The 25,018-nt window shown below is 39.0% G+C and overlaps 1 protein-coding gene across 1 annotated transcript in view; it reads left to right on the top strand.

The window, feature by feature from the left end:
• SVEP1 (sushi, von Willebrand factor type A, EGF and pentraxin domain containing 1) overlaps positions 1-25,018 on the top strand; it is a 210,656-nt gene that overhangs the window by 100,025 nt on the left and 85,613 nt on the right. Inside the window, exons 9-18 of the mRNA XM_002708072.6 lie at positions 1,449-1,578; positions 6,531-6,638; positions 7,382-7,513; positions 8,431-8,625; positions 9,747-9,868; positions 11,467-11,575; positions 16,863-17,027; positions 18,070-18,303; positions 20,246-20,407; positions 22,523-22,684. Coding sequence (XP_002708118.4) covers positions 1,449-1,578; positions 6,531-6,638; positions 7,382-7,513; positions 8,431-8,625; positions 9,747-9,868; positions 11,467-11,575; positions 16,863-17,027; positions 18,070-18,303; positions 20,246-20,407; positions 22,523-22,684 — 1,519 coding nt within the window. The remainder of the gene's footprint in view (positions 1-1,448; positions 1,579-6,530; positions 6,639-7,381; positions 7,514-8,430; positions 8,626-9,746; positions 9,869-11,466; positions 11,576-16,862; positions 17,028-18,069; positions 18,304-20,245; positions 20,408-22,522; positions 22,685-25,018) is intronic.

Here is a 25,018-nt window from a genome sequence, read left to right as displayed (position 1 = left end):
ATAAATTAAAGTATCAAAAACAATCTCAAATGAAAGTATCTGACAAAATAAAATAAATAGAATGGTGTGGAAAGATGAATATCTGAATTTAAATATATTAACATAATTATTGGGTGACTTTTAAAATGTAGTTGTATTCTCAAATACTATAAAATTACATTTCTAAATCATTAAAAAAATTTTATTTGTTAGAAATAGCAAGCTCCCATTTGGTAGTTTACAACCCCAAATGCCCTAAAAACTGTAGCTATGCCAGGAACTGAGAATGCAATCCTGGTCTCCAACATGGGTGCAGGAATCTGACTACTGGAGCCATCACTGCTTCCTCCCAGAGTCTACATTGGCAGGAAGCTGGAAACTGGAGCTGGAGCTGGGAATCGAACCCAGGCACTCCAGTGTGGGCTGCAGGTGCCTTAGCAAGCACCTTAACCACTAGGCCAAACACCTACTTCCCCAGATTATTTTTAAATTCTTAAAAAGACTACCTTGGAGTATACTATAATGCTTATCAAATCACTTCATGAATGACTTTCTAAGCTTATTCAGATTTTTTTAAAAATCTACATGGTAGATTTTGCTAAAGTATTTTAAAATTCATATTAAAAATTACAAATTAAAAGACACATACCAGAGAAAAATACTTGAAACTTTTCAAAGGTTAAAATGATTATTGTATAACATACTAATGTAAATTTTTATTGTATCACAATTTCCAAACAGATGAAGAAAGTAAACATATGATTCCAAAAGGAAAAAAATATTATAATATCATGCAAATATATGAGAATATAATCTTAGCATAAGGTACTAAGAACCTGAGAATTAAACATGACCTGGTACCATAATCTTGACTCAGTAAGAAGTGATGCAGTTTCACATGGACTGGGGAGCTTGGATACTGACATTGTTAAACACTGCCAATGCAAATGTAAATTGTTACTATACTTTGGGAAAGAAATTTTCTATCAATAAAATGTTAGTAGCTTGTAGCTAACAACTCTGTTCATGGAACCATAAGGAAACAATCATTTTAAAGTTATTGATTCAAAGATGTTCTTCTTAGAGCTATCTGCAGTGGTAAAACTTGGGACCATGTGGGTATCCTTCAACAAATTTTTCTTAAAAAGAAATTATCATATATTTGTTCTATAGAACATTATAAAGACATTCAAAAGTCATCCTAAGTTCTAAAAACTATGTTAGAACATAAAAAATGTTTAAGATATTATATAAAAATAAGAAGCAGTATTTCATATATATGCCAACTCTATAAGCTTTGTAAGTAGGATAGTCTGGAAAGAAATACACCGGAAGTCTGTGCCTGACTTTTTTCCCTTTTCCTATATGAAATATGGTATCATTATTGAAACATTACTAATATAGAAATCAAAAACAATTAAGGTACTGTTGACATTAACTTTAACTTTGAAAATGTTTACTTCCAAAAGGTGTCCATCCACGTTTATCCAGCTTTTACCCCACCTTATCTCTTCCCAATTGGAGAGGTTGCTATCACATACACAGCAACTGATCTATCCGGCAACCAAGCCAGCTGCACTTTCCATATCAGAGTTATTGGTAAGTTTTCTTCACACCATCTGGATGGGTTTGCAAAAATAATTCAGTACCTGAGGGACTTTGTTTCCCCTTTGTCTTCAATGACTTCCTTTCATGCTGCTTCCTTCTGGCTTTGAAATCTGCGCAAGTCACTCCCTCTGTGAAGTCTGCATACCCTTTAAGTGTCACTGCATCTCGGAGGTCCCATATGACCCTTTTGAAGAGTTCCCAGTGGTTGACATCTCTTTCTTCTTCACTGCATTTATTCTCAAAGCCACTCGAGCCTGGCTTCTGTCCCCTTCACTAATATTCACTACTGTCACCAAGGTCACCCCGTAATCTCTACCACTCCTCTGACTGCACACTTTTCAGTCCTTACTTCTCAGAATCTTTCCTCAGATTTTACAGGATGAACCACGCATTTCTCATTAAGATTTTCTTCTTCCCTTGCCTCTCTGCCTTTCTCCTTCCTGGTTTCTCCCATTTTTCTCACCCTTCTTCATCTCTTTCCCAGGCTTCTCTTCCGAAGTATTTCTCCAATGGAACAGCAAGCAGGAAGGAAATACTAGAATTGAACATTTAGGGGTGTGTATTTAGCGAGTGGTTAAGATGCCTGTGTCCCACAGCCGAGTGCTCCTTCCTCTAGCTTGCTGCTAAAGCAGACCCTGGGAGGCAGCAGCGCTGGCTAAAGTAATTGAATTCCTGCCACCAATGTGGGAGACCAGGATTTAATTCCTGGCTCCCAGCTTCAGCCCAACCCAGCCTTGGCCATTGCAGGCATTTGAGGAGTGAGCCAATGGATGGGTTTCTCTCTCTCTCTCTCTCTCGGTCTGTGTCTCTCTGCCACCCAAATATTTAAAAATTGTAAAGGACAACATTTATTCATAACAGTTAGCTAAAGTAGAAATCTATATGTTCTCATAGGTACAACCCATTTAATTTCAGAGTACGTGTTTTCATATATTATGGATAGAAATAGCCTGCTCTTGCTGCTTGTGACTATAATTCCTTTCTTTTTTTTGATTTTTTTCATGTATCTAATAAATACAACATTAGGAACATAGTAATTCTTCCCACTGCTCCCATCCTCCCATCCACTCGCCCTCTTCCTCTCCCCTCTGCCATTTGGTCTGAGAAAGAAAGAGAAAAGAAAGGAAGGAAGGAAAGAAAGGAAGGGAGGGAAGGAGGGAGGGAGGGAGAGTGGGAGGGAGGGAGAGAAGGAAGGGTAAAAAAACTAAGGGAACTGTTCCTCAACAGTCTAAGCAAGGGCTATTGTTACTGCTTCTTGAAGGTGTTTTTGCTTTTTTTCCCCTTCTTCTTTTCCCTTCCTTCCTCCCTCCTCTTTCCTTTTTGCAACTTAATTATCTTTAAAGAAGAACCCAAGGATGATGTATCTTTTGTGAGCTCTTAGACATGACTATAACTTACCAATGCCATCTTACTGGTTAAAGTGATCAGTTTAAGTTCATAACTGATCATAAAGATAGGATTAAGTATCAAAGGGGTCACATGATTAAGATCAGTGTCTGCTAATAGTAATTGATAGAGTTATAAAAGAGAGAATGATCCTGCATGGGAAGCAGGACACACAGCAGACTCATAGAATAGCAGATGTCCTAAACAGCACTCTGGCCTCAGAATCAGCCTTTAAGGCATTCAGATCTGGCTAAAAAGCCCATGAGAACATTTCAGGCGTGGAAAGCCAAGACACTGGTAAGAAGTGACCTACATGAAAGATCTCTGTGAGTGAGATCCCAGTGGAAAGAAGGGGCCATCAAAGAAGGAGGTAACTTTCTCTGAAAGGAGGAGAGAACTTCCACTTTGATTTTGGGCCTGTCTAAATAACGTCAGAGTTTGTGAACTCAAAAGGCTTCCATAAAGCCTTGGCAGTTCATGACAAGAGCCTCGGTTAATCACTAACATCATGTCAATTGTTAAATCAACAGCAGGAGTCACTGTGTACTTGCTCCCCCTGTAGGATCTCTGTCCTTAATGTGTTGTACTATGAGAATTAATGGTAAAATGTCTTCAAACAGTACTTTATACTTTGTGTGTCTGTGTGGGTGCAAACTGTTGAAATCTTTACTTAGTATAGAGTTGATCTTCTGTATATGAAGAAAATTAAAAATGAGTCTTAAGAATGGGATGGGAGAGGGAGTAGGAGGTGGGACGGCAGTGGGGGTGGGAGTGTGGATATGGGGGGAGGAACCACTATAATCCAAACGTTGTACCTATGAAATTTATATTTATTAAATAAAAGCTTTCTATAAAAAAACTTATGAGACATAATAATATCCTCCTTTTAATACACTAAAAGGAAATGATTCTTGAGAACAAGTTTTACTATTAAGTCTCATGATACAGCTCTTTGTGGACAGAGATCCTGCATGGGAAGTTAGTGCACAGTGACTCTTGTTGTGCATTTAACAAATTACACTCTTATATATGATATCAGTGATCACCCAAGGCTATTGACATGAGCTGCCTTGGCTGTGGAAGCCTTTTGGATCCAGTACCTCAGCAAGGCCATAAGCAAAGCAGAATTTCTCTCCTCCATTCAGAGAAAAGTACCTCCTGCTTTGGTGGCCACTTCTTTCCACTGGGGTCCCACCCACAGAGGTCCTTTATGTAAGACTTTTTTCCCTAGAGTGTGTGACTATAATTTACTAGCTTGATGACCTCAGGCAAATTCCTTAAGTTTGCCTTGTTCAAAATTCCTGACCTATAAAATTAGAAAAAGAATATTTGTCCTATTTCCATCAAGCCACAAAGGTATGCATTAAGAACACTTAAAATGTGTAAAGTCTATAATTGTATTGAAATTACTTCCTATACAACTTTTGTTACCAACATCCTAAAACTTTCACCACACTTAGTCAGAACTTTGAAACCTGGCTTGGGCCAGTGATGTGGCATAGCAGGTAAAGCTGCGCCTGTAGCGCCAGCATCCCATATGGGCGCTGGTTTGAGTCCCAGCTGCTCCTCTTCTGATCCAGCTATCTTATATGGCCTGGGAAAGCAGTGGAAGATTTCCCAAGTTCTTGGGCCCCTGCACCTACGTGGGAGACCCAGAAGTTCCTGGCTCCTGGCTTCAGATCGGCACAGCTCCAGCTGTTGTGGCCAATTGGAGAGTGAAGCAGTGGATGTAAGACTCTCTCTCTCTCCCTTTCCTTCTCTCTCTGTGTAACTCTGACTTTCTTTTTTCTTTTTTTTTTCTTTTTCTTTTTTGACAGGTGGAGTTAGACAGTGAGAGACAGAGAGAGAGAGAGACAGAGAGAGAGAGAGAGAGAGACAGAGAGAAAGGTCTTCCTTCCATTGGTTCACCCCCAAATGGCTGCTACTGCCAGCGCGCTGCGCCGATCCGAAGCCAGGAGCCAGGTGCTTCCTCCTGGTCTCCCATGCAGGTGCAGGGCCTAAGCACTTGGGCCATCTTATACTGCTTTCCCAGGCCACAGCAGAGAGCTGGACTGGAAGAGGAGCAACCAGGACAGAATCTGGCGCCCCGACCGGGACGAGAACCCCGGGTGCCGGTGCCACAGGTGGAGGATTAGCCAAGTGAGCCGCGGCGCTGGTGACTTTCAAATAAATGAATAAATCTTTAAAAAAAAAAAAAAAAGAAAGAAACCTGGCTCACCTACTCTACCTCAAAACACCCTTCAACCTGAATTCCAGTGTTCAGCAACTTTTTTTTTTTTTTTTTTTTTTTTTTGACAGGCAGAGTGGACAGTGAGGAGAGAGACAGAGAGAAAGGTCTTCCTTTGCCGTTGGTTCACCCTCCAATGGCCGCCGCGGCCGGCGCGCTGCGGCCGGCGCACCGCGCTGATCCGATGGCAGGAGCCAGGAGCCAGGTGCTTTTCCTGGTCTCCCATGGGGTGCAGGGCCCAAGCACCTGGGCCATCCTCCACTGCACTCCCTGGCCACAGCAGAGGGCTGGCCTGGAAGAGGGGCAACCGGGACAGAATCCGGCGCCCCTACCGGGACTAGAACCCGGTGTGCCGGCGCCGCTAGGCGGAGGATTAGCCTAGTGAGCCGCGGCGCCGGCGGGTGTTCAGCAACTTTTAACTTTTGTGCTTTTCATCTCCTCTCCGTGTTCCCACTCCCAGGTCCACACCCTGTTCTTTGTCCTCACCTAGAATTTATCAGTCTTAGAAATCTTTTTTTTTTTTTTTTTTTGACAGACAGAGTAGACAGTGAGAGAGAGAGAGAGACAGAGAGACAGAGAGAAAGGTCTTCCTTTGCTGTTGGTTTACCCTCCAATGGCCGCCGCGGCCGGCACGCTGCAGCCGGTGCACCGCGCTGATCCGATGGCAGGAGCCAGGTACTTCTCCTGGTCTCCCATGGGGTGCAGGGCCCAAGTACTTGGGCCATCCTCCACTGCACTCCCTGGCCACAGCAGAGAGCTGGCCTGGAAGAGGGGCAACCAGGACAGAATCCAGTGCCCCAACCAGGACTAGAATCCGGTGTGCCGGCGCTGCTAGGCGGAAGATTAGCCCGTTGAGCCATGGCACTGGCCTAGAAATCTTTAACTCTAGTGTTCTGCCTATGGACACAACCTCCTGGCCTTGCATCAGTGACACACCTTCACTCATATCTTGTTTGTTCTACAACATGACTCACATGGGTGGCAGGGGCCCAAGTACCTGGACCATCTTCTGCTGCCTTCCCAGGCACATTAGCAGGAATCTGGGTTGGAAATGGAACAGCCAGGACTCTAACTGGAGCTCACATGGGATGCTGGCATGGAAGGCGTCACGTAACCTGGTGTGCCGCAATGCTGGTCCACAACTCTTTCTTTTGATATTGGGATCAGGGATAAGATCTATCTTACTATCAAAGCAGTCACAGGGCCAACCTTGATTCTTACGAGGTCGAGGCTCTCTGTCAACACAGGCAACTTTAATTCTCTCCTGCAACCCCTCTTGTCATTTTTAAAGATCAGCTGTGACTTCTGTGTCTGATTTCCTGTTCTTTAGATGTAGAACCACCTGTAATAGACTGGTGCAGATCTCCACCTCCGATCCAGGTCTCAGAGAAGGAGCATGCTGCAAGCTGGGATGAGCCTCAGTTCTCCGACAACTCGGGTGAGAATTCAAGGCTTTTGTTGTCAACATGGAAACATTGACTTATATTTAAATTTTAAAAATCTTTTAAAAGGACAAAAGAGAATAAAACAATTAGCAACTAAGAATGAATGGTTTTACCAAGTAATGTGTCGTTTTATTGCTAGGATAATTAATTTAACATTATTGGTCTTACCTATTCATGGGATTCTCCTTAATTCAGTGTTCAGTGGATACTTATTAAACCCTTACTGGGCATCTCACTTGAAGGTGTGCTAATAGATTTGTTGAATCTCTGCTCTACATTGTCCTGGAAGCATAAACTGTGCATTCTATTGGTATCTGTAGTATAATTCTCTGAATATGTGCTCAGTTACTAAACATTTATCAAATAAATTATAAACAGTCATAGGAAAGTAGAAAAACTTTAGTAAGCAATTGAAAGTTCATTTTAAAGGTTTAACTGAAAACAATGATAAAAATGAAAATTAAATATATTTCTTAAATTCTGAAATTTCTAACAGACTGAGTTATTGAAAGAAAATTATTTGTTAGCAAGAGTGCCTTAATCATATGGAGCTTTGAATCTATGATTTCTATGTTACAGAATAAATAATGAATCATATTTTCTACTCAAGGACAGATCAATGCAAATAAAATGTCCAACTTATTTGCATAAATAGAAAAGGAAACTTCAAATAAGAGACTAATGAAATGTCTACAGAAAAATAACCCCAAAATTGGGTCCCTTCTTTCCTCTTTAGGAGCTGAATTGGTCATCACAAGAACTCATACACAAGGAGACCTTTTCCCTCACGGGGAGACCATAGTGTGGTATACAGCCACTGACCCCTCAGGCAATAACAGGACATGTGACATCCACATTGTCATCAAAGGTATTCTCTTCATAAGCTCCTCAAAAAGCATTTGGCATGTGATATATATGATTGCTGTAATACTCTCTTATAAGTGAAATTAGACTGTAGGCACTATAAAGTTAGGATACTGATGGATCTTATTTAGGTTTCCAGTTGACATTTCCTGGATTTAAGATAGACAGAAATGTTTTCTTCCATGATTTTTGTTCATTAGCAGTTAGTTAACATTTTCTGTAAGTTTATAAAGTGTTGTAGTCAAGATCCTAATTTTGAATGATGGAGGAGACAGATTCTGAAAATGTTTGTTACATAATGTTATCCATTTTCTTATTTGCACTAAAGGAATGCCAAAATAATAACCCCAAATCAGAATAAAATATGTGAAGCTTCCAGTTATACATAGGTGCAGGTTTTAACATATCCCCATCCAGGAACCAATAATCAGACATGCTAAGGACTTGAGGTGACAGTTTTTCTAGGAGTGGTAGTAGATAAGAGTCCTTTCCAAAATTCAGCTTAAACTCCTGGGCTTTAACTTACACTTTTCATAGTATTATATATGAAAAATGCAATTCTTGGGGCAGGCATTGTGGAACAACAGGTTAGCAGGACCAGCATCCCATATGGGCACTGGTTCTAGTCCTGGCTGTTCTATTTCCATCCCAATTCCCTGCTAATGCATCTGGGAAAATGGCAGAGGATGGCCCAAGTACTTGGGCTCCTGAACCCATGTGGGAGATCTGGAAGCTCCTAGCTCCTGGCTTCAGCCTGGCACAGCCCTGACCATTGTGGCCATTTAGGGAGTGAACCAGTGGTTGAAAGATTCTCTCTCTCTCTCTCTCTCTCTCTCTCCCCCTTCTCTATAACTTTGCTTTTCAAATAAATAAGATAAATCTATTTTAAAAAGAAAATAAAAATAAAATTCTTTTATGTAGGTTCTCCCTGTGAAGTTCCATTTACACCTATAAATGGAGAATTCATGTGTGCTCAAGATAAGACTGGAGTTAACTGCACCTTGATTTGCTTGGAGGGCTACGATTTCACTGAAGGGTCCACTGAGAAGTACTATTGTGCTTATGAAGACGGTATCTGGACACCACCATATTCCACTGAATGGCCAGACTGTGCTAGTGAGTTTTCACTTTGTACTGGATCCCTTCTGTATGTGAATGTGCATGGGGTGTGTGTGTGCAGGCTTAACTATTAACAAGGAAAAGAACCTTACTATAGCAATTAATGGAAAATAGTGTCATGAATTTCAAATGTTCATGAATGAGAGAATTTCTCTTCCCTGGTCATGAAATATTAACCACCAATCCTGTTATAGATTGGATTGCTGTTAGGACAAGATTGAGTCTAAGGCAGAACTGTCATTTACCAGGAATATCAGAAGAGACTGGTTAGGATGTGGCTCTGGACCTATAAACACGACCTTAAAGCCTCATACTCCAGAAGAAGTTTCTGTTAAGACCCAACGTGTGTGATGGAATAAAATAAATCAGTCATACTCTACTTTTATTTGATTCAGGTTTAGCGCTATTCCATAATCTTGAATATGTATTCTTATAAAAATAATCCGTTATTTTGGTCTAGTGTAAATAAATATTCTCTGGAGGGAATCTTTGATCCAGCATGATAGTTACAGTTGAAATGCCAATGTCTTGGAAAAAGAGTTAAGTCCACTTACTCGAGCTAATATTTTTACCAATTTATGGAAGTAAATATAAGCAATATCACTCACCTCTTTTGCGTACATTAGATAGCAGGCTAAGGAGCATTGTCACGAATCCAAGGATAAATCTATCTCCATGAAAATTTTCATTTAAGGAAATATGAGTACACATAATATTTAGAAATTTTTCATTGTCTATTGTGGAAATATAACATAATTAAGTGTGCTATATATCTATATAAAATATGAATGGTTCAGGCAAGAGTTTTCAGAATTCTCAGGAATACAGTGCAGATAATTTTTATATTACTTATTCCCTAAAATACTTTTTCACATGATTGAAAAGAAAAGAATAATTTCTCAAAAGCAAACTCCTCATCAGGGAACTACTACTTGGTTCATGAAATATTTTGACCAATAAAAGACTAGAAGCTTCCTTTAACTGGCATCTCTTGCTTTCATAATAATCTCACCAGTCATATCAGGATTCAAGTATTGTTTCCAGTATTCCAAAGAAGGTTAAATCTTTGTTTTTGAAAACACTAACCAACCGAACCTGCTTTGCCCAATATTTTTCAGTAAAACGTTTTGCAAACCATGGCTTTAAGTCCTTTGAGATGCTGTACAGAGCAACTCGTTGTGACGACACGGACCTGTTGAAGAAGTTTTCTGAAGCCTTTGAGACTACCCTGGGAAAAATGGTGCGTCAGTAAGATCCCTCTACTCTCTGTCATTTTATTATTATTTATTATCTGAGAGCGTGCTGTCATCTGCTAGGTTACTCCTCAAATGCTCACAACAGCCATGACAGGGCCGGGGCCAAAGCTTGGAGATGAGAACGCAATCCGTATCTCCTACATGGGAAATCCAGCTACCTGAACCATCCCTGTTGCTTCCCAGGGTCTGCCTTAGCAGGAAGCTGAAGTCAAGCCAGAGCTCAAACCCAGGCACTCCAGTATGGCATTCTTTTGTATCAAAATAAACTTATCTTTTATTTTCATTTTCCATGAAATTTTTGAAGTTCTTTCATATTTATATGCCCAGTAAGTGGGTAGCATTTTTTTATCGGCTAACAAACATTTTATAGTGCTGGTTGCTATATGCCAAGCCCTGTTATAAATATTAAATAACTGACATCCACTCAATAAACACTTGTTGCAAAAAGTTTCCATTAAATCCATTCAGTAAAACTAAATTCTCAAAAGAGAAAAAATATTGTCATTATTGCTAGCAAACCAATAAAATATTACATTCATCCACCGTTACTTTAGATATGTATTTAAAAAGAAAACAATACAGTCATACTAATTTCCTCCCATCTTAAACTTGTGACCCATTCAGAATACTTAAATCAATTGAGCGATGCATGTTTCCCTGAAAATTCTGTGTATATTACTACGTGTATATTTTTCTTGAAAGTGAAAACATTTTACTTCTGAATAAACCTTTCAATGCCTCAACAAAATGTCATATTTCCAGGAAACATGTACCACTCGACTTCGTATTTTCATTCCTAATATGAAAAGCTCATAAATGTTTGCTAAATAAACAAATTTTTAAAAAACTCACACTGAAAATTATATGAAAGTGGTTTCTCTGTGTATAGACTCATTGTCCATCACAAGCTAAATTAAGCAAGATAAAAATGATATAATAGATCAAAATATGCTCTTGTTCATTCATCCATTTAATAAATATTTATATCTGTATTTGTAAATGGGAATAAAATAGTCAAAACATCATGCATTCATAGAACTTAAGACCAATAATCAAATTTAAAAAATATTTAGGATTGGCAGTAAGGAGGGTTATTTCCCCTCAAGCCATGGTTGACCGTACAGGTACAGAACTCTTAATTTAATCAGAGCTCAGGGTTCGCCAGGCAAGCACTTGAGGAGGCAGCATGCAAGGGAGCAGGCATCCATGAGGAAGCACGGAGGGTTCTGGGAACATTTGCAGGACAGGAATAGGGTAGCAAACAGATAGGGTCACCAAAAGGACCCAAAGAACCATTTGGGGTGAAAATTCAGAGACAGGAATATCCCAAGAGTTCTGGGCTTCTAGTGGTGAGTGAGAGAAACATACAAAAGTCTATGAGAAGAATCCTGGTGGCCTACAGACTGGGAGGAGCTGTAGGGAAGATGTAGAGGGGGTTCAGGGGACTTCTCAGGGACATGCAGAGCCGTGGGGCCCTCCTTGCCTCCTGCTGGTGGAGCCACCGCGGCAGGGGAGCAAAGGGCACATCCAGAGCGCACAGGCACACGACTTACATTTTATCCTTTCACGGTTTTATTCACAGGTCCCATCATTTTGTAGTGATGCTGATGACATTGACTGCAGACTGGAGGATCTGACCAAAAAGTACTGCCTGGAATATAATTATGACTATGAAAATGGCTTTGCAATTGGTAATTAAATTATTGAGTGTCACTTTGATCTGCAAAATAAAATGGTTCCAGAAAACTGGGGGAAAGTAGAAAAACTTTGTATTAATTTATTCATAAAATATTTGGGATGGCTCTATAATGTAACAACATAATTATTGGTCATCATAAATATACTAAATTTGGGTATAAATAAATTATTTTCAAATCTTAACCAAATTTCTTTTAAAACATTTTTTTAAATTTAATTTAATTTTTTTTGACAGGCAGAGTTAGACAGTGAGAGACAGAGACAGAGAGAAAGGTCCTCCTTTTCCGTTGGTTCAGCCCCCATTGGCCGCTGCGGCCGGCGCACCGTGCTGATCCGAAGCCAGGAGCCAGGTGCTTCTCCTGGTCTCCCATGTGGGTGCAGAGCCCAAGCACTTGGGCCATCCTCCACTGCACTCCTGGGTCACAGCAGAGAGCTGGACTGGAAGAGGAGCAACCATGACAGAACCAGTGCCCCAACCAGGACTAGAACCCAGGGTGACGGCGCTGCAGGCGGAGGATTAGCCTAGTGAGCCACAGCACCAGCCAACCAAATTTCTTTAGTATGATAGCAGTGAACTCACATTTTGATGATAAAATGCAAATATTTATATGATATCTTAGAAAATAATAGTTTCAAATGCTAGCAGCAAGTTTTACATGGCTTTCATTGGATGTTATAATTAAACCATTAATTTGAAATAGTTACACATGAAAAGTATTCAGATTCCCTACTGAGAATTTGTTAAAATTCAATGTATTCAAGTAAATATAGTTTTAGTGGAATTTTTATTTTTTAATGTATGCTATTGCTAAGTATAGTGTGTGAGTTTTATTTATTTATTTATTCATTAATTTATTTATTCACTGTGTATCTTGCCATAGAATTCAATGCCCAAATATTTCTAAGAAATTTCAGTTGTCTCCCTTGGGTCTTTTCATTAGCAAAATTCTCATCTTTTTTTTTTTTTATCAGTTATACCTCTTATTTTTATTCCATGCTTATAAAACTACTCAGGACTTCCAGAGTAATGTTTAAAAATCATAGTACCTGAAATGTACTTTATTGGGTGAAATGGACATTTTGAGATTCAATGATTGTTTACAGCCCTTGTCTCTTCTGTTGAGAAATAGTGTGGTTTTTTTTTTTCTTCATACTATTTGTTGAACTCTTTTACTCAGTGTAGGATTAACTATGCTATCATTAAGTAAACTGAAAATAGATTTTTGTAAAAATTAAGAGTGGGAATGTGACAGGGAAGAGGGAGGAATGGTTTGATCGGGGCAGGAGGGGGAGAGTAGGAGGAAGTGTCACTATGTTCCTGAATCTGTATATATGAAATACATGAAACTTGTATAACTTAAATGAAATTTTTAAAAAGAGAGAAAAAATCATAGTGATAGCAAAGTACTATAATGATTAAACACATGAACTCTACAACCAACTGTAGAGGTTCACATCCTGGCTACAACACATTCTGGCTGTGTGGTCTGAGCAAGTTATCAAACTGCTCTTTGCCTTAGTCTTGACACCTATAAAATCGGTATACAAGGGTACTGGACATCATAGGGCTATTGTAAAGGATAAATGAGTGGCCGGCACCACAGCTCAATAGGCTAATCCTCCGCCTGCGGCGCTGGCAACCTGGGTTCTAGTCCCGGTCGGGGCACTGGATTCTGTCCCGGTTGCTCCTCTTCCAGTCAAGCTCTCTGCTGTGGCCCGGGAAGGCAGTGGAGGATGGCCCAAGTGCTTGGGCACCTGCACCCGCATGGAAGACCAGGAGAGGCACCTGGCTCCTGGCTTCAGATCAGCGCAGTGACCAGCTGCAGCGGCCATTGTGGGGTGAACCAATGGAAAAAAGGAAGACCTTTCTCTCTGTCTCTCTCTCACTGTCCACTCTGCCTGTCAAAAAAAAAAAAAAAAAGGATAAATGAGTAAGGACAGGTGCTTGCAAGGTTGGCTAAGGTACTATATATTAACTTACATTACAATACGTATTCTGTTTGTTTCTGACATATCCCATTGGAAATGGTCACAGCATTAAGTAATATTGGTTATTGCTTTAGACCTCTCAAATATTTAAAGTATCACTTGTGCATCTATAAATATTAACAACAAATAATGAAATCAAGATAATCTACCCAGGAATAATTTTGTTACTACACACACACACACACACAATAGATGTAGATATAATTAGATAATGTAATAGATAATTAGATATAGATAATAGATTAGATGTAATTACATACTTGTATGCCATTTTGTAGACATGAATTTTAATCAACATTATATTGAAAACATTTTTATTCATTAATTATTATATTTCAGTATAATTATAATGACCACATGTAATTTCATCAATTTGCTATAATTTATGTAAAAAATTCCCTCTTGGTAGACTTGGGGTATTTTCGATATTTGACTATTATATATAATTCCTCAGTAAAAATTTTGGAAATTAAAGTTTTAGAAAGAAAAAATAAGGTGGACTTGGTAGTAGAGTTGGCACATGCAAAATAACCAAGCCTCTTCTGTCGCCCTTGACCCGGGTTTCCCCTCCCAGGTGTCAAGGTAGGTTCTGAGGTCACAAGGCTACAGGTAGAGGGAGTTGGTCAGCATCTTAAGGCTTTGGGATGGGATGTATTTCTCATACAATAAGAACCAAGTGGTAGTTTTTCTAGATTCAGGCAGAGCATTCCTCCCCCAGTGTTTTCTGGTGGAGAGTCACTATATCAATACATTATTTATGACAGGGGTGGGCAATGCAGTGTAGTGGGGTGGGCTGCCGCTTGGGATGCCCACCTCCCATATCAGAGTGCCTGGGATCCAGTCTCCTCTCCACTTTCCATCCAGCTTCCTGCTAATGTGCTTGGGAGGCAACAGGTCATGGTCCAAGTACTTGGGTTCCTGCCACCATGTGGGAGACGAGGTTAGAGTTCCTGGCTTCTGGCTTAGGTTTGGCCCAACCCCAGCCATTTGAGGGGGTGAACCAGCAGATGGAGGATTCTCTCTATATATATCTCTTTCTTTCTTCCTGTCTCTCTCTCCCCGTTTATCTCTCTGTTTCTCCATTTCTGTCACTCTGCCTTTCAAAAAAATAAAACAAAAAATATATAACACCTTGACAAGTCATATTGCATGAAAAACAGAGGACCAATAAAATGTTACAATTGGTTTAATTTCATAATGATAATGTAATTCAAATTAAAACTAAAAGTGAGATGCCACTTTTGACCTGTCAGATTATCAAAACAAAAATCATAACATTCAAAGTTAAATGTGGTATATATACACTATAGAATAATACTCAACCATCACAAGGAATGAGATCCTGTCTTTTGCAATAAAATGGGTGCAACTGGAAATCATTATGCTTAGTGAAATAAGCCAGGCTCAAAAAGACAAATATCATGTCTTTTTGATATGTGTGGCATTTAATTCAGAATACAAGAAAATATATAGGAATGAAACAGACATCTTGTGATATAATTATTGTTTTTAGCCTTTGTTTATACTCCTGTGCAATGGTGGTCATCCTACTTTTTACTTGTTGAATATTATGGTTAGTGGTGAATTAAGTCTATGATTATACAGTGGATTAAATTATGTCTTTACAAAAACTAATGACAAGGAAATAAGAGAGGGAAGGAGAGGGCTTGAGGGAGGGAGGAAGGGAGGAAGGGAGGAAGGGAAGTATGGTTATCTTCTTAGCATTGAACCCATAAAATACATGAAATCTGTTCTCTTTATATTAATAAAATAATTAATAAAGTTGGCAAAAGCTCAAGGGAAAACTATATTCATATATTATATAGAGAGGAGAAATTGAAGGTCATGTAACAATATGCATTTCAAAGATTAAAAACACCTAATATACTCAGACCCAGAAATTCCTCTTCAAACAGTATTTTTCAAGATAATAATGCCAGTGTATAAAAAATGTGCTACACTTTATCAGTACAGAGATGTACATTTTTCATATAGGCATTTCTGAAATTACATGTGTCTTCTCACTGATGGTATCTTAGCTTTGATAAAGTACTGTATGTACAAAGATATTCTGAAATTTTAAAATTATCTAAAAGTCTGAAAATAGAAACCAGTTGTTTGTGATATAGCTGTAGAAGATAATATTATACACAGAAACTCCATAATATGTTGTTGAGGAAGTTGAAAAAAGATTACCAAAAAGTATATACCTAATCTTAATTTATTAACAGTGTACTATTTGTTTTATTATATATAAGTATATAATATGTAATATATATTAATATATTATGCATGATATGTTTATGTATTTATAGAAACATTTTACTTTTTAATATATTTCCTTTGCTCATTTTCTCTGGCATAGCTCCATAATACTTGTGGGGAAACATTTAAAAGACAAAAATACTGATCCCAGTTAATTTAATAGCCAAAAGCATAATTAAAGCAAAAAAATTCAGAAATCAAATGGATGGCTCACATTCATATAATTGAGTGTTTAAAGCACATAACTAACCAACAGTATGGCCAGAACAATATTTATATCATTTACTGAAGTTTTATAATGAATCAAATACTGAGCTAGATGGTCCATATCAATTGTCTCATTTAGTCCACAGGAAACCTTATGATGTAAGATTCATTCTCTCATTTTATAAAGAAATCAAGATTCAGAAAGAGGCAAATAACTTGACTAAGATTATACAACATTCCTCATAAGCAGAGAAGCCACAATCTGAATCCATGAAGTCCATCACAGTGGTATCAAGGTTATCTGAGGATCCTTCTACATCCATGGCACATGCAGTGTGGTGCATTAGATAAACACTTAACATACATGCTACCCTTGGAAACTACCCCCACTTTAAAACACAATGTAGAATAATATTCACAAAAGGAAATATATTTTAGGCTTACTAAGTTATAAAACCAACTTTATTTAGTGGAATAACCCTTGAAGGGAAATAAGAATTGGTTAGAGTGCTGTCCCTGCCTCCTGTTTACCTATAAAGCTAAGAGAGACAGCTAACTACTAACTCAGAGATAGAATGATAGAAATACCTCACCAGCCCCATAGAGACTTTCCTTTCCTCTTTTAGTATAATTAATTGATAATCTAAATTAAATTAGAAGTGCCCCAGATATAAGATTATAGACCAAATCCTAGATGTGGTACATTATGGTCAGTTTAGGGGATGATCAAGTGCAATTTGGCTTATGACAACACTAGAATCTAAACATTGATGAAGATGTAACTGTATGACCTTTTGTTTCTCTGCCCCGACTGTTCAGGACCTGGTGGTTGGGGTGCAGCCAACAGGCTGGGTTACTCTTACCATGACTTCTTGGACACTGTGCAAGAAACACCCACGAGTATTGACAAAGCCAGATCATCGCGGATTAAAAGAAATATCCCATCATCTGACCACAAAATTAAGTTTATTTTCAATATCACAGGTAAGGAGAAAAGCAATATTATGTGAAATTCTTGGTTGGCAACTTATTTCTCAAGTCTCCCATTTATTATCGTTACCAGGAAAGGATCTCGGAGCTGAGAGTTAGAGAGAACACATTAATCAATAAGTCTTGTCGTCACTTTTTATTTTTATTTATTTATTTGAGAAGCAGGGTGGGAGGGGTGAGGAGAGGGATATTAATTGCACGTACTTGTTCATTCCCCAAGTGCCTGTGACCAAAAGCTGGGACCTCAATCCACGCTAAGGCTCCAACTACTTGGGGATCACCACTGCCCCCAGGGTCTCCATTAGCAGGAAGCTGGAATGGGGAATCAGAGCTAGTATTCTGATGTGGGACGTGGACTTATTAACTCCTAGGCTAAGCACCTACTGCTCATTTTTTGATAGGTGCAGTTTATGGTTCCCACAGCAACAAGAAAGCCACTTTGTTCTCATCTTGGCATGATGAATTAAGGCATGCTTTTTTTAAAAAAATTTATTAATTTTTTGAAAGAGTTACACAGAGAGAGGAGAGGCAGAGAGAGAATTCTTCCATCTGATAGTTCACTCCCCAATTGGTTACAATAGCCAGAGCTATGCTGATCTGCAGGCAGAAGCCAGGAGCTTCTTCCAGGTCGCTCACGTGGGTGCAGGGGCCCAAAAACTTGGGCCATCTTCTACTGCTTTCCCAGGCCACAGCAGAGAGCTGGATCAAAAATGGAGCAGCCGGGTCTCCAACCAGCACCCATATGGGATGCCAGCACTTCAGGCCCAGGGTGTTAACCCACTGCGCCACTGCATTGGGCATGCTTTTAAAAGGAAAAAATTTATAGCCATTTAATGTTATAATGAAGACTTCCCCCCCCCAAAAAAAATATGTGATGTGGACCTATTGTATAAGAGAAGAATTAAAACAAATTATATTGTTAATATTATCCATGTACTAGTTGTTCAATTTCTTTTTGGTAAAATCTAGCTACAAATGACTTCCTGCAATACCATCTGTATGGGTTATGTTTTATTGTGTTTTGTTTTTATCTCAGCTAGTGTGCCATTACCAGATGAACGAAATGATACCCTTGAATTGGAAAATCAGCAACGACTCATTAAGACACTGGAGACTATCACGAATCGGCTGAAAAGGACCCTCAATAAAGAGCCCATGTACTCCTTCCAGCTTGCCTCTGAAATGCTTGTGGCGGAGAGCAATTCATTAGAGACAGAAAAGGCTTTCCTATTCTGCAGGCCAGGCTCAGTGCTACGAGGGCGTATGTGTGGTAAGATTGTCCCTGGCATCACAAATATGTCACGCATGTTGGATCCAATGAGATGGGCAGAGCTATCTCACAAATATAAATGTATATATATAAAATATATAAATGTATCTCACAATTATAAAGGGATAATGTGGGCAGAGCTGTCTCACAATTATAAAGGGTAATGAAACCAACCTGTTGCTATTGTGTGGTTGTTTTCATTAGCCTTTTGCCTCAAGAGGCTAAGGAACCACTACTAAGCAAGACAAGGAATCTAAGTGAGGGGCTTAAATCCTACTTTTATTTGGAGAGCCTTAGACCAAGTAGCTTTCAGCAGTAGCTCCAATAATAATTTCCCTTCTGTGTGTCTGTGGAGCAGCCAGCATTTAATTCTGTGCAGCACTTTTCTGAGCTACAATGATTATGAAGCACAAATTACAGATGAGGACCTTGAAACCAGAGAGGCTAAGAACTTACCCAATACGCCTTACCCATTAAAACAATACATGGTGTAGCAAAGATTTCCACCCAGGCAGCCAACACCAATGAACTATTTTGAGCTACTTTTCTTAAATTGAGGTAAAAAAATCACATAACATAAACTTAACCGTTTTAAAGTTCACAATGTAACAACGCTGAGTACATTCACAGTGGTGTGCAACCATCACGTCTATTTCCAAAAATTGTTGTCACCCCCAAAGGGGATCCTGTGCTCGTGAAGCAGTCCTTTCTCATGCTGCCTCCCACAGCTCCTTAACGTTCAGCCTCTGATTGCCACAATCTGAATTCCTATTCTCAATGCCACAGGGAATATCCCCAAGAAGCTTCTTGAAGAAGTCATCACTTAGAGAAAAGGAATCTCCGGTGGCCTCACTCTGTACCTGCAGCTGGTCTGAATGACACACTCCAGTGTTACTCTCTCTTTGGACGTGGCTCTTGAGGCCCATCCAGGAAGTAGTCTCCCATGGTCCTTATCACTGTTCTAAGAGCTCAGATGGGCTTTCCATGTGACAAATTCTGCCCATGAAAAACACAGTAAAATTGTTGTGATTTGGAGCCTGCTCTTGGCTTGCTTCCCACCTTGTGGATAACAGTCGGGAACTGCCTTGACCTGTTTGTTTCAGTGTCATTTTCAGACTACCTGTGCCAGCATCACATAGAATGCATCTTGACTCAAGGCAGAGTCATTGCAGAGTTCGGTGTGTGAATCTGCATTTGAAATAAGTTCCCAGATGATTATTACACATGTTAATGTCTTAGAGCCACCTAAGCACTAATTTCAAGTGTCCTGTCCTTATGAGTACTTTGAAAGCAGCCTTTTTAATGAATTTCATGTTCCACATTTACTTGGATTACTGAAGCACTCCAAACCTACCAAGTACCTTGCAGGCCAAATCCCGAAGGAAGTTTCCAGAGTAGGCTCTTGGGACTGAGTCTGCCCAGGCTTGCCTTCAGCAGGCCACAGTTCCTACAAGCAGAGAGACAATGCTGTACTTAGCACACCTGTTAGCCTCACCACTTATGCCTCTTTTTAGGTCTGTGATACTCCAGTGACAGGTAGCCAGTTTTATAGGGAAAGAATTCAGAGAAGCAGCTAAGAAAACCTTTTTAAGATTGCAAAGCCTCCAGTGCACCTAAATATTCGTTGTTTTATCCTTTCCTCTTGGCATCATCTTCTTTGTTAGCAGTATATTTCAATGATGATTTGGTTTATCTTCATTTTAACCCATGCTTAAAGCCCCCGTCACATAAGCTGTAAGCTTAATTAACAAAATGTTGAATTTTCTCCAAAATGAGTGAGTAAACCGTTGGCTTATAGGAATGCATTTCAGGAAGTCTTTCACCCATAAGGAATAATACCTGGAAGCATGCTTTCTTCCTGTCACGCCGTAGGACAGAGAGCCCCTTTGTGTGTCAGGACCTGCTTATGTCAATCAGTGTTTCCTGTTGGTTTTCTCCACAGTCAATTGCCCTCTGGGGACCTATTATTCTGCGGAGCATTCTGTCTGCGAGAGCTGCCGGAAGGGATCCTACCAAGATGAAGAAGGACAGCTTGAGTGCAAGCGTTGTCCCCCTGGGACCCACACTGAGTATCTCCATTCCAGAAGCGTCTCAGAATGTAAAGGTAGAGGCTTAGTGGACGTTTTAACCAGAGGCAACTGAGTTTTGTTTCCAGCCATGTGGGAAGAAAGGTTTATTGTCTGCACTTATCACTAGATCTATGGCCATGGCCCCTAAAAAAAAGACAGATGACCAAAAGAAAGTGATAGCATACACTGTACAAAACAGGAGAGCCTTCAGAAGTGAAGACCCCAAGAAACAAGGAAACGTGTATTTTTGTGCTAAGTCTGATGACAAAGTGAGTATTTGTGGAGAGGTGTGATTGGACAAAGGGGGTGTGATCAGATGGCAATAAATAGGCAGAGAGGAGAATTTAGCAAAGCCACTTTTGCAGATTCTGCCCTGTGTCCCTGTGTTTTCAGAGGAAAGAACTTGGCTTTCCTCTGAGAAGGGGATGGGCATCTCTCACATGAGGGTCTTAAGATCTTATCTGGGGAGAAGGGCAGGCAGAGGGCAGAGAACTTCATGCTTCTGTGGCTTTCTTAATTTCTTTCTGGTTAAAATACTCAGTGCACCCAGCTACCAGATGTTGCTGTAGGGTGTTGTGAACCCTGTCACAGTTTTGGAATCTCCATGGCCAAGAGGATGAAATAAGAGCACAACTGAACGCAGTATTTTTTATTTATTTATTCATTCATTCTGTATTTTAATTATAAATATTACCGTGATGCTTCCCCTACTTTAAAAAAGTTCATTTGTCTTTCCTTATGGAAATATTCCGTTGTTCTCTCTAAATCAAACTCCAATCCACATTTATCAATTTACCCAAATTTTTTTTCTTGATACAAGAAAATATTTTTTCTACAATAATTAGTAGAACAGACATTCATGACACTTAGCAGTCACTGGATTCCTCTTTGTTAGAATAGTGTTTGATGTGGTGAGACAAATTCTCCACTTTCTTGGAAATACACGAACACATATGCTTACTGCTAAAATATGCTATGTTTTCAAAATATTTCCATTATTAGTCTCAGTGAGAGTTTCAGGTGGAAGCACTTTCTTTCCTAATTAAGGTTACAAAAGACACACCTAAAATAAGGTATTTCAAAATTTCTGCTTTTTGCATTATTGCAAAGCAGGTGCAGATGCTTACTGACAAATATAAACTCCAGGACAGAGCTAGGTGACTGGAAATGCACTAAAAATGCTAGCAGTGCTAATAGGAGCGTCTTGTGAAGTTCAAGGGCAGAAAGAAAAGGCAATGTCCTGAGAGTCAGGGCTTCCGGCCCCAGTCCTCTACCACAAGGTGTTGTCAGGAATTTTAGAAAGCTGCTTAGCCTCTCTGGATGGCAGGATATCACTAATTTCTTTTCTTCTTTTTTTTTTTTTTTGACAAATCCAAGTATATATTTTATTGACCAGTTCAGTTAATAAATATTTAGATTATTTCCTATCTGCAGGTACAGCAGTGACTTCATAGTGCATCTTTCCAATATGTTTCAGTGGCCAACATGTAAATAGTTGGATCTATGAGTTGGTGCCTTTTGTGTTCTTTGGTCATGTTTTGAATTTTTTTTTTACTTGAGTCTTTCATACTTTGTATTGAGTTTGTTCTGATGCATTTCATCTCCGAATTGCTGTTGTCTTTGCTTCCAATACAGCTTTTTTTTTTCTTTTTAAAATTTTAATGGATTTTGTGCTCCCTATCAGCCCTCAAATGAATTGTGCTTACAGGTAGGAGGAGGTGCCAAAGCCAGTTCTTTTTGGAGCTGCAAAAGTGCTGTGGTGGATATAAGGTTCTAACCCAATGTGGGGTTTTGTTTCTCTCACCCAGGAGAATAGTGTAAGAATTGAAAACTTCTACTTGAACAAGTTCCCCAGTGTACAACTTGTTCTTATGAGATTGACTTTCTGGAATGTAGCTGTCAAACTATTTATTGAAGACATTCTATGTATCAGATACTGTGATAAGAAATAACAGAAGTAACTGGAAACAAGCCTAAAATTTAGTAGGGGTCAGGAGCCTGGAACTCTATATTGTGTGTGTTTGGCTAACAGGAGTTCTTCATGTCCCTTGTTCTATGCTGACTTCAAATGCACAGAAGCCTATCCTGCACAGCGAAGTTTGAGCAGATTCATATCACTTTTATTAATCATACAACACTTTTCTTTTTAGCTCAGTGTAAACAAGGCACCTACTCATCCAATGGGCTGGAGACTTGTGAATCATGTCCCCTGGGTACTTACCAGCCAGCAGTTGGTTCCCGGAGCTGCCTCTTATGTCCAGAGAACACTTCAACTGTGAAGAGAGGAGCTGTGGACATTTCTGCCTGTGGAGGTTATCAAAGCTTTAGACACTGATATTTCTTTACACCTACTAGATAATGTGCGTGCATGGAGAAGTGGAATATTTTCACAAAACCATAGGTCTACTGTAAGCAAAGAATGTAAACAACTGTCTCTTCTAGGAGAGTTCTTAAATTCAGACAATCAGTACTTAAGTATAAACAGAGGTCGTGTTATTAGGAGCACAGAAGTACAGGGTTTGTTCTCAGGTGTCAAACAGTAAAATACATGTGGCTTCATGGTATGGCAGAAATACAATAGACCAGGAAGCTAGTTTCCTCATTTAAAAATGAGATCCTGTCCAGTGTTCCTTGAAACTCTAAATTGTGTTATCCTATGAATGATGACATTTCATTCCTTGTGATCTGAAGATTTTCCTGAGTGATTATTTGCTCAAGTTGCTTAGGTCATCTTCATATCTATGGCAGTATTTTTACAACACTGAAGCCAGTCTCCACTCACAGAGACTCTGGTTTAACTGGCAGCAGCTGGGCATTCGTTGATTTTCTTTTTGAAGATGACCCTGGGTGATTCTAAAGGAACAAGAAAAGTTAAGAGCTACTTCATGAATTCTCAGTAGTGAGTATGTGTGACTCAACAGATTTCTGGGCTTCATTCCCCAGAGTTTTGACTCAGTTAGTGCTGGGGAGGTGCCTAGGAATATGCATTTTTAGCAAGTTTTCAGGTAATTCTGATTCTGCACACTGAGAACTGTTGGTTTAAATGCAAATGCTCATATAAATGTTGGAATTTTTAGTACTTGTATTTCTGATTGACATCTCTATTGAATATAGTTTTCCAGTAAAATACTCCTAAAGATGTGAACAAAAATGAAATTTGACAACTTAGAATGACAGTGAAAGTAGGTTGATGGTCAAGATCAACCTAGTTCTGAAACTCCAAAAAAAAAAAAATTGCAGCTGCTTTTCAACATTGGTGGAACTGGATTAAAAATGCAAAGATGTTGGCCAACTTCTGCCACATCACTAAGGATGAAATAAGCATGCCCAGCTGAGAAGTTATTTTAATTTAACTGTATCCCCATTCTCTAAACATATATTTAAAAACCTAACGTCTATGGCAATCCCCATATTAAAATGCTTTCCCTTATTAAGTGAGACTGAGCTCCATAGAAAACAACTACATGGGGACCTTTGTGTGTGGTGGTGGTAAGGGGAGTGGCCCACACTGCATCTTGGGAAATGTCATCCTCATTAGTTTTGTACCATCAGAAAAAGGATAAATGAAAACCTAGAGTACTCTGAAACATAGGTTGTTATATACTCCATCTGTTTAAGATATCTCAGTCTAGTAGAATCATGGTAGATAAATGTTAGACATGAAGAACTAGGCCTCTAATCTTCATGAACCTAATGGGTCACTGAAGGGTTAAGAAAAGAATTTAGTAGGATCCAACTGGAACTCACAAACCACGTCTGTTGGGCAATACCAGCTTTGGATTTTTTTTTAAAGTCAAACAAAGTTTCCCATTATGGTTAAAATATAATCTTCTAAAGGGTCTTTTATTTTGTCAATACACAAACTAATTTTGGAATAAAGCTGCAATAAAAATTTCTCTCCCTACCCCCACTTGCTGCAACCACAAAAGAAACTAGGATATTTACAGTGAAGCAAGTTCATATTTGTAATTCTTGTCTTTAACTTTCTGAATAAGCCTTGAGGTTTGTCTAACATCAAATTATTGTAATTAGGCAATTAAAATTTCCAGAAAGCCTCTAAAGTTCTGGTAACTGCCCCCGTTTCTCCTAATATTGCTAAGCAGAATTTAAACCACATTCTGCTTGTCACTGAGTGAGAATTGGGAGTAACAAAACTCAGCACTCACTCCTGTTCTCCTGGATAAACACTATTCTACTCTGAACTTAAATACGCGTAAGTATGAATTTCAAAATGATCCCATATATATATTCTGTATTTTTCTATTATATTTATCTTATGGACACGATGAACAATTTATCATATATCTTTCTAATAAATGACTTTTACATTTCTTTAGCATGTTGAACTTAAAATATTATTAATATAGCAATTGTAAGTAAGTATATTATTATATTAAAGTAATATAATCTGTGCATTTTCCTTTTAAGCTTCTTAGGCCATTAAGTATTCTTGAGTTGGTGACTATAAATTCAAGAATCTAAAACTTTTCATTTTTTAAAAAAATACTTTTATCTGAAGAGTAAGCTCCAAACCACTTGTTGCTGTTGTTGTTATGAACTTGTCCATAAAAGAAGGAAAGGTTATTTGGGCGACAAGATGACATGACCTCTGACACTGACTCTTTGGGATGAAGTTAAGTCAGAAG

The sequence above is a fragment of the Oryctolagus cuniculus genome, chromosome 1 (assembly GCF_051225735.1).
Source record: "Oryctolagus cuniculus isolate XC-2025 breed Fujian yellow rabbit chromosome 1, ASM5122573v1, whole genome shotgun sequence".
Classification (NCBI taxonomy): Eukaryota; Metazoa; Chordata; class Mammalia; order Lagomorpha; family Leporidae; genus Oryctolagus; species Oryctolagus cuniculus.
Note: the sequence above shows the minus strand (reverse complement) of the source record. Positions and strands in the feature narration are given on the sequence as shown.